This window comes from Rutidosis leptorrhynchoides, chromosome 11 (genome assembly GCF_046630445.1).
Source record: "Rutidosis leptorrhynchoides isolate AG116_Rl617_1_P2 chromosome 11, CSIRO_AGI_Rlap_v1, whole genome shotgun sequence".
Lineage (NCBI taxonomy): Eukaryota > Viridiplantae > Streptophyta > Magnoliopsida > Asterales > Asteraceae > Rutidosis > Rutidosis leptorrhynchoides.
The window spans coordinates 324,988,810-325,004,840 of record NC_092343.1 but is presented as its reverse complement, the minus strand read 5'-3'; the positions used below and the strand labels follow the sequence as shown (position 1 = coordinate 325,004,840).

Sequence of the window (16,031 nt, the reverse complement as noted above, 5' to 3'; positions counted from 1 at the left end):
GGTTAACTAGTAGAAGTCGATGTAATATTTCGTGGAACGATTGGATGTTGAATCCATTGTAAGTTTGGTGTGATACCCCTTAGCGGCTTGCTAAGGGGTTGAGTAATGAAAATTTTGATGTTCCAAAAAAAAATTAATTAGTCTGAAGAGGGATTATTGGGTAAGCCCATATAGTTGTTTATACTTAATTTTTGAGCTTATCTTATTCAAGGGATTAATATTTAGAATGTGTGTTATCCATATTAACGTGATACATGAATAACAAAGTTTAATATACATATTTGTTAGTTTTTTTTTTTTTTTTCCTTTCCCTGGAAAGCTGGAAAGATTTTACTGTAGGCAAACAAGAAAGGTGCAATAAAATTCAAAGATTGGCAAACAAAACCACCAAAATTACAACTCCAAATTACATACAAACACCAAAATAGAGCTACAAAGCCTGATACCCAATTTGACCTCCTGGATTATTTCTCCACATCTCAAAGCTTCCAGTAACCAAGTTGGATCAGTTGGAGATCCACATCTCAAAGCACCCGCAAGTTCATACCAATATCTTCGTTTATCGCCTGTCTATGCTCAATAGGACTATGAATTAGCTTGTTCCTCCATTTCTAAATAAGCCATAAAAGAATGAATCTTGTAGCAAGGAAAACCTTATTAGCATTAACCGCACCAACTTGATAATTTGCATCGCTTAACGCATTGTTTAACTCATTCAGGGTTTTTTTTTTTTTTTTTTTTTTTTTTTTTTCCTAGCATTAACCGAACCAACTTGATATTTTGCATCGCTTAACGCATTGTTTAACTCATTCAGGATTGAATCATTGCATCCCCACCAAGCTAATAAATTTCTCCATAATCGGACTACCAACCTGCAATTCATGAAAAGGTGATCTCGATCTTTCTGAGAGGACTCACAAAAGGGCAAAGAATTGAATCCAAAGGAATAGCACGATTCCTTAGGTTCGGTTTTGTTGCCAATTTGTCATTGCCTCCAAATGAAAACATTTATTTTCTTTGGAATGCACGATTCCTTAGGTTCGGTTTAGAACCTGCTGCAAGTAAATTTTTATCGATCAATTTGATAAAATGGTTCACCTTGAATTTCCTTAGGAATACAAATTCAAAATAACATCCTGACATGTGTTATTTTACGAACAATTGGTTATTTGTCAATATCACATAAAACAACCAATCGGTTAGATCAAACTTGTGAACCGAAATTGATAATCAATCTATGTCCATAAGTAAAGTTTCCCAACAGTCATCTGAACAGCAGGAGATAAACTTGTGTGAGTATATTTTTGACATTAAAACGACATTAATATTTACTTAACAAATCTACGTGCTATAAAAAACTGATAAGAAAAGAGCCTACCTTCTCGCATTTGGATACTACCTACATACACTGAAAAAGTAGAGGTGTTAGTTTCGACCCATTTACTTATATTGATTTATTTGAGTTACCAAGTAAAATGTAAAATTGTAAATGTAAAAAGTCAGTCAAAAGATACCAAATAATGTTATTATAAGGCTTCAAAGAATCCTAAACATAATGGACACATTTATTATGTACAAAAAAAGGCAAAGTGTTTGGTGTTGACCCAACCCAGCTCGTTTCGACTAGTGCAAAAACTACTTATTTTGATCGATCACCCAATCCATCATACCACCTATACAAATAAGTGGACATTTATTACCTGATTATCAGTTGTATCGATGGTCGAATTTAAGAAATGAAGGACTCTAAAAAAGTAAAATCAACTTACTTCTACCGCTACCTTATAGGGTTGGTCATACTCAGACTTTTGAAAACACACAAAAGTAATTACAAGTTAAACACTGATCAAAACCATTAATTATTTTGAAAGGAAAAAAACAATAGCTACATCAAAAGGCTATTGAACAAATACAATAACAAGTAACTAAGAATATAAAATTATAGCAGTAAATGAAGTAGTACATAATTTTGTTAGAATCATTCTAACAAAATTATGTACTACTTCATTTACTGTATATACACATTCCCATTAAGATTTCCAAAAAAGTGTTTCTCTGAGGAATTCATTAAACAGCAGCAAGGTTATTGCACAAACACACTAACGAACAAAAATTATAAAAGTAACTGGTTAAGCTTTTTTAAATATTTAATCTGCTGTACCGATGAAACATATATATTATATACATACACACTCTGTTTTTCCAAGCCAAATTCATCAATTCACCAGATATTAGCTTCTCAATCAACAAAATTACATTAGCACTAATAAGTAATAGTAAAAATCTAAGCCATTCAAATTAGGAAATGTGTTGAAAGATTTAAGCCATATATAGATCATGTAACATCTTGTCGTTTAACCCTGAATGATCACCTGCACACAAATGACAAGTATAAATCAGGGGTTTTCGAAAGAGTGTATATATAGACATATAGTTGAAGAATTTCACCAAACAGAAGGTGAGTGTTAGAGATGGTTATATCATTATTTTCCCTATAAACACACAGCTGAACACTAAAAAATAATTTTGATAGTTCTCCCTAAAATAGATCTCAATTTAAGGAATTTCCTAAAAAAGTGAGCATCTTTCGAGGATTTTTCATCAGATAGATTGTGTGATATTCGCAATAAGGACTAAACATTGCATATTATTAAAAATTGTTTGAGGAATTTAATTAAACAGTTGGAGGGTTATTCTACCAATATAATTATGAGCAAGAGTTAGATTCAAACAAAGTGAGTATCATTGAATTAATGTAATGAAACATATGAAAAATAAATGTTAATATACACGCTAATTAATTAAGACTCATATTTAGAATCACAAGAGATACATTTACCTGCCATTGACTTTTATTGTCAAAGATGAAGTTGATGGTGGCACATCCTTAATATTTGGGCACCACCAAATATCAAGTCGTTGAAGGTGAGTGAGATGTTGGACCACCTTTGAAATTGATTCCACTCCCTTAAAATACCATATTTCTAGATGAGTTAGAGATGGTGGAAGAAGAAAAGATGTTGATACATCATTCATCGCATCTCCTTCCATTGCAAATGAAGTAATTCCCGAATCAGAACCATCTAACCACAGGTCAACAAGTGAGGTGGGGTAATTCTGCAGCCCCCACTCTGACATTGGCTTCTTTAACATTCCTATTCTTAGCTTCCTTAAATTAGGAGGCCACATCCCACTTGGAAATGTATCATCCATGTTTTCACACCAAGGTATCTTCATCTCTTCTAAAGATGTGAGAGTTTGCAATTTTTCATGAAAAAATGACTTTAGATTCTCACAATTAAAGACTTTAAATAACCTGAGAGATGATGGAAGCTCCTGCAATGTTGTTGACATACTCACTGATTTTATTGAATTACAATCGAATATCACTAATTCCTCAACGGTATTAGCACAATTGTAACTCTCCAAAGATTCACAATCAGAAATTTGAACTTTTCTAAGAACGGATTTCCTGTTGCTACTTCCAACATTAACCTCATTTTCTCCTATTGATACCATTTTTTTACAGTCACATATATACAAATACTCAAGTGTGGATATTAATCCAATTGACAACTCAGCCAAGTTTGGACAACTTTCTATACTAAGCTTTGTTAACTTATCAAATGAGGGACCTATAAACCAACTAGGAAGTTTCATTCCCCCATAGTTAAAAATATTCAGTTCCTTCAACTTAGTGGGAGGCCTTAGCATTCGAAATACTTCATATTCTAGACTTGAATTCCGAGAATCATCAAATACATCACTCCAGTACATATCCAAACTCACAAGACCCTTCTTTCTCTCTAAGTTGGCATCCATCGCTTGTTGTAGATCTGTTACTTCTTCTAATCCTTTAATGATAAGTTTACCTTGAAGATTCAACATGTCTTTAAGGTCAGATACCTTGAAACCATTATCTCTTTCGATATTAACCTTTGACAAAGTTTGTAGACTCGTTAACCCACACATCCCTACGGGTGTTCTCTTCAACAATGGAGTGTAACTCATGTCCAAATGTCTGAGGTTTATTAACTTATGAAAACTGACCGGCAAGCTAGTTAAGTCCTCACAGTGACAGACCAACAAGCTTTGTAGATTATAAAGCTCACTAACCTCTTCTGGTACTTGTTTGATTTTCGTACTTGAAAAATTGAGGTACCGTAAATGTTTCAGAACACCAACAGATCTTGGTACATCTGTGATTGAATATCGAGTTAAGCTTAGCACCCTCATGAACTGTAATTTGGGAAGTAAGTCCACAAGAACATTGTCCAAGACGTAAGGTGAATAATCTGATGACACTGTTAAGAATGTTCTCAAGCGTTCAGATTTGTGTAGTTCCTTGAGCTTTGCATATTCTACACCTCGTTGTCCTAAGTGTGAAAAGTGACGGAACTTCTCAAAAGCTTCGTTCCTACCATTAACATCCATCTTAGCATCCAACATATAGAAGAAGTCTCCTGCAACACTTATTGCCAAGTCATTCATCAAGTCGTGCATGGTGTATACAGATTCTTTACCCGTTAACTGCTGAAAAAATGACCTTGACTGGAGCTCTTCAAAGTACTCGAAACCCAAGGTCTCCATTGACATGTTTCCATTTGGGTGGTTTAGAAACCCCTCTGCCATCCACAATAACACTAGCTTTTTCTTGCTGAACACATAGTCCTTTGGGAATAAACAACAATAGGCAAAAAGTTGCTTTAGCTGAGAAGGAAGATCATAATAGCTTAGCTTGAGAGCCGGAAGAATTGTATCATTTGAACTCCATATCTCACTCTTTAACAACTTATCCCATTCATCAACATCATTTCCTTTTCCTTTCAATACCCTCCCAATTGCTATCAAAGCCAAGGGCAAACCCTTGCATTTCTCACTGATCAATTGAGCAACTGATATAAGTGATGGATGCTTGTCAAATTTAAGCTCATCTAGTGCATATTTAGCTAACAAGGATAGCGCATCTTTATCAGAAAGTATCCCCAAATTGTAAGGTTCAGAACTATTCATCACTTTCGAAACCGTAGTATTCCGTGTGGTAACGATGATTTTACTCCCCGGCGCCCCTTTAAAAGGTTTTTCAAGAACTTCCCATTTCTCATGGTCTTCATTCCAAACATCATCCAACACGAGTAGGAACCTTTTGTTTGAAAGCTTTTCTTGAAGTGCCACGTGAAGCTGATCCAAATTACAAAAATCATTGTCCTCCCCAGCTACTGCTTTATAAATCATCTTGCTAATAGTGAATACATCAAACTCATCTGAAACACAAACCCATACCCTGTGTTCAAACTGCGCTTTAACTTTTTCGTTGTTGTACAAAAGTCGGGCAAGAGTTGTTTTCCCTATTCCACCTAAACCAACTATGGAGATGACTCTCCCATTCTGATTACAAGCTTCATCCCCCAATAACTTACTCAGCAGTGCCTCTTGATCTGCTTCTCGACCCAAAACTGTAGACACATCTAACAATGAAGTTTGCTCCAATCGTTTATTATTTCTGTTTGATCTAAGTTCCGCTATCCTATTGATACCTATACCTAGATTATCTTTCTGCTCGACAAGATCATTTAGTTTTTCTGTAATATCATCTAGCATGGGAAGCAGCTTACGACCATACATCAACTTATGCGGAGTGAAATTAGTACAAAAAGTTGGAATGATCTTTTTCAGTACCTTACCTGTGCTTGAGCTGCCTTCTGGTTCATCATTGAACTTTCTTCGCATATTTTCGGTGTTCATATCATCGAGTACGTCGTCAATGTCATAAGCAAGATGATGAAGTTCTTGTAGCCACAAACTAACAGCTTGCTGTGTTATATGCTTCTCACTTGCATCAGAAAGCACAGCTTGAATCATAGGCAAAGTTTTCTTCCATTTTCTTAGCGTAGATTCGATTCCTTCAGATCGAGCCAACTTCATCAAGTCACTAGAGAGAAGTTTTTCAATCAGCACTGTAACAGTAGCAGACACAACGATTTCAGCCATTAGAAATGGATCGAAATAAGATTGTTTCTTTGGTTTATTGGTTGTAACGTCCTGTTGGTTTTAAAAGATGAAGAAAAAGCGTAGACCAGAGACCTTTTGGTGTAGTACGGCGGATGAAGTAAATGTTAGGGCTTGTTTAATGTTGACCTAATTGGGATTAATGTCTGAAGAGGTATTATTGGGTAAGCCCATATACTAGTTTATTTAATTTTTGAGGTTATCTCAAGAGATCATTACTTAAAAGTTAAAAGGGGTGTTATCCCTACAGAGCCCACTTATTTCCAATAACATTCTTTACTCTTCACTTTTCGTACATAAAAGAAAAAACTTAAAAAGAAACCTTTGCCAAACTTAAAAAGAAACCTTTGCCCATTGAGTACCAGTGGCGGAACATTGTGCAGACAGAGCGGGGCACCCGCCCCAGCTGAATTTTTTTTAAAAAGAAATTTACATTAAAAAAAATAAAAAAAATAAACTAGAAAATAAGGTTTTTTAGTGTTCGTCCCGGGTGTCTTTGAAAAATTTAATAAAATTTTAAACCTGCCCCCATCTGTGGTCGGGTTCAAGTTCCGCACTGACATTGACATCTTCATTCTAGTGAACCACATATCTACCACTCTCACATATGTGTTAATGTGTTATGTATGTACTAATTATTTGAATGACTTTTTTTTAATTATCCCCCTTTAGGGATGTTGATGAGAGTATGGTTAAAAAGAATTATATGCAGTAATCAGTAATCAAGTGAATGAATAATTAAGTAATAGACGGGTAAAAAAGTGAAAAAATCATGATGGTAAAAAAGTTAAAAAAAATTAAAAACTATATTAAATAAAAATGTCATAAATTATATTTAACTAATTAATGATTCATAAATACTAAACTTTTCATCTTCTACTTAAAGTCAGTTATTCTTTTTTGTAGCCTACAAATATCTCATCTCCATTCCATTTTTTCATATCAATCATCTTCATCTTCATTCTATTTTTCCATATCAATCATACAAAAGAGCACACCATATTACCAATGTTGTATTTTTGAGTTTTTTTTTTTATTTAAGATGAAAAGAAGAAGAAATGATATATAGATTATTATTGTAGTTATAGTACATTATATATATATATATATATATATATATATATATATATATATATATATATATATATATACTAGTGAAATCACCCGTGAAATCAAGAGTTTGTTTAAACGAAACAGTTTAATTATAGATATTAAGTGAACGTAAATGTTCAAGTTATTTAGTTTAATGATCCGTAGAACCACATAGTTCGACTAAGAAACTCGTCAGCTAAACATTTCATCAAACACCTAAAATGCATATTTAACAATCCACATCCAATCATAAGAGATAATATTGATTGTCATTTTATTTTAAGAGTGTAAATTAAAATATAAATGTAGAATTGGTTTTCTTCTGCCTAACTTTTATAAATAATTAATTAAAATAATTTAATTTTAATAATTAAAATAATTATTAATAAGATTTAATAATAATAATTAATTAATAAGATTAAATTTTAATTAAAAATTATATAGATTAATGACATCATCCACCATGCTTAGATTTTTTTCTTTTTCTTTTTAATTTTTTCTTAACAAACGAATTATCCTAATAATGACATTATCATTTTAGCAATATAATAGAAACTATAGATATCCGAATACAATATCTATATATACATACATATATTAATAAAATTAATGTATGTTTGTTTGTTTGTTTTTATAGCTATCAAAGAAACACCAATTTCAAAATATTGTAAAGCCTGGACAAGTCAAGAATAAACAAATCTTGACTTTTAAAAGTCAAACTACAAACTAAATTACTGAAAGCCCCACAGTTGATCAAGAAACTTATCAATTCATGTGACAAACATCATATAGCTGCTATAAGTCTAAGTATCAAGTATTAAGTATACTTATTTAAAAGAGTTATATTATATATAAATATAAAAATACGATGAACCAAAAAATAACATCTTTTGTCCATGTATCTTATCACACTAGTAATACACAAAATCACTAGCAAAGAATCTATATCTAGTAGACTTTAGTTTTACAGATAGTATACGAGGCAGTAGATGAAAATATTTTGGCAAAGTGAATCTGCCAGATTCCACAAAAATTCAAACCATGCATAAACAAGAGTGACAAACCCATATTTTGACCAAACAATAGTCAATAGAATATAGTATATGATTACCCATCTGCCCCTTATAACACCTTCCCAACCCATATAACCATTAATAGCCGTATACACAAACAGGATTATCATGCAGAATATACCATTAATTAGAGCAGATATAATCAGCTTAACACAGGCTCACTACAAAATAAGTAACACAAGCTGAATCTGAAGGAAAAAAGAAATGGATTTTTATCTGGCAACCATAAAAAACAACAATGACACACCTTATTGAAGATTTCCGGCCTACAATCTAGAAGCCCACCTTCTAGATATTCAAAGTAGGCAACCTTGACAACTCATATGGAGGTAGCAAAGTTGATGACGATGACGGCCGCCAACCTTCTCCGTTCACACCATTCCACCGCCATAGAATTTTTACTATAAATAGAGGTGCAAACCTCAGTTGTAAATTATCTCAAATCACTCAGAGAAGTGTAATCACAACCTAGAGAGTGCGTGAGTTTGAGAGTTTTTTTTTAAGAGTTTTGTAATACTCTGTAAATCTATTCTTGTGAGTAATAGAGTTGTTTTTCTCTCAAATTTATATCTCCCAACGTCCAGGCGATCCCTCTTCCTAACAAGTGGTATCAAGAGCTTGGTTAGAGACGTTGGTTGAGTTTTTGGGTCTTCTGAAGTTTTCTCAAAATTCAATTTTGAGTGTACCATTGGATTCGTCTCGTCGAACCGAGTCCAACGCAAAAAACGGCGACTTAAACGGAGTTATAACGAGCCCAGAAAACGCGGTCAAAGTTTGGTCAACTCGCCGGAATCTCGCCGGAGAAGACGACCGGTGCCGGAATTTTCGCCGGAGAAGACGATCACTGTAGCAATTCACTGTAACAGCTGGCGGCACTGTAGCATGTCACTGTAGCAGTACTGTAGCGGTACTGTAGCAATTCTGAAATTTTACAATTTGGTCCCTGAAATTTTCAGAATTTCATTTTTTTGGTCCCTGAAGTTTATAAAAATTATAATTTTGCCCCGTAAGTGGAATTTAAGCCGCGAAGTGTCTATTCCACCATTTTCAACCGTTCCGGACATAACGGTGATCTCTGTTTTCTACAATTCAACCCCGTTTGTGTTAAAAAATTATTTGTAAGGTGATAATGTCCACAGAAGAGTCAACATCATCTTCCGGAGCTATGATTATGCTCACAGCCACAAACTACACGCTGTGGAAACCTCGAATGGAAGATCTCCTCAGCTGTAAAGATTTGTTCGATCCTATTGAATTGAAGGGTATAAACCCTGATTCTGCCAAAGAGAAAGAGTGGAAGAGATCAAACCGAAAAACTATTGGTCAGATCCGTCAATGGATTGATCATAGTGTCTTCCACCATGTTGCACAAGAGACAGACGCATATGTCCTCTGGAAAAAGTTGGAGGACATGTACCAGGCCAAGACTGCTCGGAATAAAGCCCAGCTGATGAGGCGTTTAGTCAACATGAAGCTCAAAAGTGGAACTTCAGTTGCCGAGCATACCAGTGAGTTCCAGAGCTTGGTCAACCAGTTATCGTCTATAGAGATGCCGCTTGGCGATGAAGTTCAGGCGCTACTGCTACTTAGTTCCCTTCCCGATAGTTGGGAAACGCTGGTAGTAACACTCAGCAACTCAGCCCCGAATGGCAAACTTACCATGTCAATGGTCAAGGATGCCCTATTCAGTGAAGAGGCAAGGAGAAAGGACATGGGCACAGATCAGACCCATGCCTTTGTCACAGAGAATCGGGGGAGACAGGTAATGAGTAGCAAAAATAAATGGAGAGGCAGAAGTAAGAGCAGGGGCAGGTCAGCTGATGGCAGAAAACCAACATATAAATGTCATCATTGTGGATTAGAGGGACATATGAAGAAGAACTGCTATAGATTAAAAGAGGAACAAGGTCAAAGCAGTTCACAGCCGAAGAATAAGGGTGGAGAAACATTAGTGACTATCCCTGGTGATGTAGCTTATTGTTCAACCCATGATGAGACATGCCTTCACGTCTCACAAGAAGACACAGAATGGGTGGTAGATACTGCAGCTTCCTACCACGTGACTCCATACAAGGAATACTTCACAACATACAAAGCTGGAGACTTTGGAGCTGTGAAGATGGGAAATTCCAGTTCCGCTGAGATTGTTGGAATTGGTGATGTCAAGATAAAGACAAGTTTCGGGAGCACAATCACTCTGAAGGATGTCCGCCATGTGCCAGATCTTCGACTGAATCTACTTTATGGGGTAGCTCTCGATAAACAGGGCTATGATAGTCATTTTAGTAAAGGCACATGGAAATTGTCAAGAGGCGCTATGATAGTCGCTCGAGGACATATTTGTGGCACACTATACAAAACTCATGTGAAGATCTGCACAGACAGCCTTAATGTTGCAGAAAAGGAGGCTTCACAAAATTTATGGCACCAGAGACTCGGTCACATGAGTGAGAAAGGGTTGTCTACCCTAATAAAGAAGGAGCTTATCAATGTAGACAAGGATGCTGCACTAGATCCTTGCAATCATTGTCTGTTTGGTAAGCAGCATAGAGTCTCATTTAATTCCTCTTCAACGAGAAAATCAGAGTTACTCAGTCTGGTACACTCTGATGTTTGCGGTCCCTTGGAGGTTGAATCAATTGGCGGCAATCGATACTTTCTGACGTTTATCGATGATACTTCTCGAAAGGTGTGGGTATATTTCTTACGGACGAAGGACCAGGTGTTCGATTACTTCAAACAGTTCCATGTCATGGTAGAACGTGAGACAGGAAAGAAGTTAAAGTGTCTTCGATCCGACAACGGGGGTGAATACTCTTCCAGACAGTTCGATGCCTATTGCAGATCATATGGCATCCGACATGAGAAGACGGTCCCACGTACCCCTCAACATAATGGTATAGCAGAAAGAATGAACTGAACAATCATGGAACGTGTTCGGAGCATGCTCAGTATGGCTAAGCTGCCAAAGCCATTCTGGGGAGAAGCAGTCAGAGCCGCTTGTTATTTGATCAACCGATCTCCATCAGTACCACTGAATTTTGAAGTTCCGGAGAAACTTTGGTCTGGAAAGGATCCATCATACTCTCACTTAAGAGTATTTGGATGTTTGGTGTACGCACATGTATCCAAGGAGCTCAGGCAGAAGCTGGATGCAAGGACCACTCCATGCATATTCATAGGCTATGGAGATGAAGAATTTGGATACAGATTATGGGATCCAAAGGAGAAAAAGGTGATCAGAAGTAGGGACGTGGTGTTCCATGAAAGCCAGACAATAGAAGATATTGAAAAGCCCACAATATCTCAGAAGTCAAATGTTGCTGCTCAGGTGCCAGAGGCAACAACGGAATCATTCATGAGAAATGAATTTTCAGTGCAAGAAGAAATGCCAGAAGTAGAAGATAATGAGGAAAATGACGGTGCTGAGCAGGGGGAGCCACAACCCCATCTGCCAGACATTCCAGAACCATCACAAGGTCAAGATGATGGTGGATCTCCTCAGAATGTTCCAGAAGTTCGTAGATCTGAACGAGGTCGGATTCCATCGAGTAGATATCCAGAATCCGAGTACCTTCTACTTACTGAAGATGGAGAACCGGAGAGTTTTCATGAAGCAGTAACTCATAAGGATAAAGAAAAATGGTTGCTCGCAATGCAGGATGAGATGGATTCTCTGCAGAAAAATCAAACTTATGAGATTGTAGAACTTCCACGCGGGAAGAAGGCACTGAAAAATAAATGGGTGTTCAAGCTGAAAAAGGATGGTAGTGGAAAAGTGGTGAAATACAAAGCACGACTTGTAGTCAAAGGATTCCAACAGAAGAAAGGGATTGATTTTGACGAGATATTTTCACCAGTAGTCAAGATGACTTCAATTAGAGTCATACTTGGATTGGTCGCAAGTATGAACTTGGAGCTTGAACAGATGGATGTAAAGACAGCTTTTCTTCATGGAGATTTACATGAAGAAATTTACATGGAGCAGCCAGAAGGTTTTGAGGTTTCAGGAGATAATCTCGTATGCAAGCTAAAGAAAAGTTTGTATGGTTTGAAGCAGGCACCTAGGCAGTGGTACAAGAAGTTTGACTCGTGCATGGTGAGTCACGGATACAAGAAAACTGCAGCAGATGAGTGTGTCTACATTCAGAAGTTTTCTGAAGGAGATTTCGTTGCTCTTCTACTTTATGTAGACGATATTTTGATCGTAGGGAAAGACGTAACGAAGATCAACCAGCTGAAGAAGGAACTCTCTAAGTCTTTTGACATGAAAGACTTAGGACAGGCTCAACAGATTTTGGGAATGCAGATAACCCGAGATAGGAAGAATAAAAGGTTATGGCTATCTCAGGAGAAGTATATTGAACGAGTGCTTTCACGTTTCAATATGAACAATGCCAAACCTGTTAGCATTCCATTAGCTAACCATTTCAAGTTAAGCAAGAGTTCTTGTCCCTCATCCAAGGAAGAGATCGGGGAGATGTCGTCAGTACCATATTCCTCAGCAGTTGGAAGTTTGATGTATGCGATGGTGTGTACAAGGCCCGATATTGCTCATGCAGTGGGAACGGTGAGTCGTTTTCTCTCGAACCCAGGGAAAGAGCATTGGGATGCAGTAAAATGGATTCTCAGATATCTTAAAGGTACAAAGAATCTATGTCTTTGTTACGGGGGAGCTGATCCAATCTTGGAAGGCTATACAGATGCGGATATGGCCGGAGATCCTGATAGTAGGAAATCTACTTCAGGATTCATTTACACTTTTGCAGGGGGAGCTGTTTCATGGCAGTCAAGACTACAGAGGTGTGTTGCATTATCCACAATTGAAGCAGAGTATATTGCTGCCGCAGAAGCTGGAAAAGAAATGTTGTGGTTAAAGCGTTATCTTCAAGAATTTGGAATCAAGCAAAAGGAGTACAAGGTATATTGTGACAGTCAAAGTGCTATAGATTTGAGCAAGAACTCCATGTACCATTCTCGTACAAAACATATTGATATTCGCTATCATTGGATACGCGAGGTAATTGATCGACAACTGTTGAGACTAGTGAAGATCTATACTGTAAGACCCAAATATTTATTGTACATAATGTATTTATGGTGTATGATGCGTGTATGAAGTGTACGTGTTGCTTGCTCGAACGTCGAAGGAAACTGGACGTTGTCCGAAGTGACAAGGTGTGTACGTATCTTTTCAACCCCAAATAAAGTTTGAGTTGATGTTTCAAAGCCTTACCATTGGATAGAATATCTTATTACGTTTCCAACGATATTTGATTCATCGAAAACGGAGTTACGGTCGAAAAGTTATGGCCAAAACAAGTTGCTGAAACCTGTTTTGGGCTCGACCACAATTTCCAGTTATTTGGAGCGGCGCTCCACCTTCTGGCGCGGTGCGCCGATTGCTGCAGAGGCAATTTTCAGCCTTTTTAAAAGGTTTAAATGAGGGGTACTTTGGTCTTTTCAATTAGGGTCGGTTTGGGGTCATCAAGACTGACCTAGAACTCCATTGGAGCTCATTTCTCACCCACACAAACACTCCCATCCTCAAACCCTAGAGAGAGATTGAGTTCTAGTCAGAGAGAACTCCATTTGGAGAAGAAGGAGGTTGTTTCGGGTCAAACCTCAAGCATTAAAGTTGTTCTACTCGTCAACGGCATCATTTTGGCGGTATTGGTAAGTTCAAACTCCGAACTTCATCTTTGTAATTTGATATCCAAGTTTAGGGTTTTGAACTAGTTAGTTATAAAACCCATTTAGGAGGTGAAATGGGTAATTGTAACTAGTTATTGTTGATGTTGGTGGGTTTAGGGTTGGTTAATGATTTAACCATGTTTAAGGCTTGTATGTAGTGTGTAATCTCTAGTATTAGTGATTCTAGTAGTGTTGAAACTCTTTCGGGTATGTTTGGATGACTAACTTTGACTAGAGTCAAAGATTAGGGTTTGGTGATGATTATAACCCAATTGTCGATTTAATAAGGTTTATAAACTTAAAATGGATTAAGTTGAAGCATAGAACCGAGTTAAATATGTTTTGGTGTCAAAACTTGCTAATGGTGTGATATTGACTTCTTATGGGTCAAATTAGGGTTTAAGTGTCATTTTGGGCAAGATAGGTGTTTAACACCTATGATTGGGTTTGATTGGCATATTAGGACCATTCTCACTTGTGTTAGTGATTATTGGTTAGTTTGGGCGCGGTTTGCGCTTGGAAGTGCATTTGGGTCGAAATTGCACTAGTTGTCAATTTGGGTTGACTTGTATATCCACCCTAATTGTGTTACTTGTTATGTGATAAATGGATTAGGTACATTCCATCGGCGATTGCGGATTATTCGGTGGCATTCTTCAAGGAGACAAGGTGAGTGGAATATTTATACATGTATGTATGTGGTTTATTTACTCGTACGCGATGTGGGCCTTAGGCGCCACATCGTGAGTATTGGGCATTATGTCACAAGTTGGTGACTTATTGAGGCTATGGGTGAAGAGAACTACGAGTCGGTAGTGTCTCGTTAGGAGATTCGCAAGTCGGTGAACCTCTTGGAGGTTCACAAGTCGGTGACCTCGTATGTATTGGCGGGTGATTCACAAGTCGGTGACACCCTATAGTGCTTCACGAGTCGGTGACACTTATTGGTGGCGCTTCACAAGTCGGTGATGTCACATGGCGTTCACAAGTCGGTGACCCATAGATATTGGTGGGTAGTTCACAAGTCGGTGACACCCTTTGGTGATTCACAAGTCGGTGACACCTTATGATGAGTCACAAGTCGGTGACATTTCTTAGTGTTCACAAGTCAGTGACACTAGGTGAGGCTTCACAAGTCGGTGATGCCACATGGTGATTCACAAGTCGGTGACACCTTATGATGAGTCACAAGTTGGTGACATTTCTTAGTGCTCACAAGTCGGTGACACTAGGTGAGGCTTCACAAGTCGGTGATGCCACATGGTGATTCACAAGTCGGTGACACCTTACGATGAGTCACAAGTCGGTGACATCATACGAGTGAGACTCGACGTTAATGGTCGTCTACAAGTCGGTAGTGCCATAGCGGGGAACGGTTTGTTATATTTATGCATTATTGTGATTTAGTATATTATTGTGGCGATTTATATACTAATGTTGTTGCTAGTCGTATGTTTGGTGTTGCTAGCTCGTTTATGCATTTTGTTTGCATGGTATTATAAGTGGATGCGTGTAGGTAAATTACATATGTATATGTATAAGTATTGCATTCACTAAGCGTTAGCTTACCCTCTCGTTGTTGACTTTTTATAGATTGCATGGATGCGGAGGCTCGGGTAAGCGGGGACTAGTGGACTTGCGTAGTTGCTTTAGAAGGCTTGCTTTTGGATTGATTAGGATTGGGTAGCGTATCCCCAATTGCCATGCTCGGCCTTTATTTTGTATTACAAATCATGTGGTTGAAAACTTGTATTTTCGTACGAAAGTCGTAAAACGGCCGATGTGGGCCCGGTCTCGTAAAACTTATTTTATGAATGGAACATGTTAGTTTTTCATATATGATTATGTTTTGAATAGCGTTTTGTCTAAATACGTCGGGAAGTGGTCAAACATTTTAGCATTTCAAGACTTTTTGGACAGGCCACTTTGGCGCGCCGTGCAAGGTTATGGCGCGCTGCGCCACTTGCTGAACAAAGAATTTTTTTTATTTTGGTAAATTTCACGTGGTCGATTGTATATCGGGTTGGGTTGTTACAAGTGGTATCAGAGCATGGTCTAAGGGATTTAGGTGACTTGAGATAGGTGCCTAGACTTAGACTTTTGTGTGTGCTAAATTTTGTGCGGGACTTGTAGGATTACGGGTCGGAATAGGTTATAGTTAGT

At 37.4% G+C, this 16,031-nt stretch overlaps 1 protein-coding gene across 1 annotated transcript; it reads right to left on the bottom strand.

Moving 5' to 3' along the window:
* Positions 1-2,835: 2,835 nt before the first annotated feature.
* Positions 2,836-5,991, bottom strand: LOC139875723 (putative disease resistance RPP13-like protein 1). The gene has a single exon (XM_071863031.1). The coding sequence runs from the start codon at positions 5,989-5,991 to the stop codon at positions 2,836-2,838; it is 3,156 nt and encodes a 1,051-aa protein (XP_071719132.1).
* Between the last annotated feature and the right edge of the window lie 10,040 nt (positions 5,992-16,031).

Bases quoted from the DNA above. Each gene is read 5' to 3' on its own strand.
- LOC139875723 (XM_071863031.1), bottom strand. From the start codon at position 5,991: ATGGCTGAAATCGTTGTGTCTGCTACTGTTACAGTGCTGATTGAAAAA.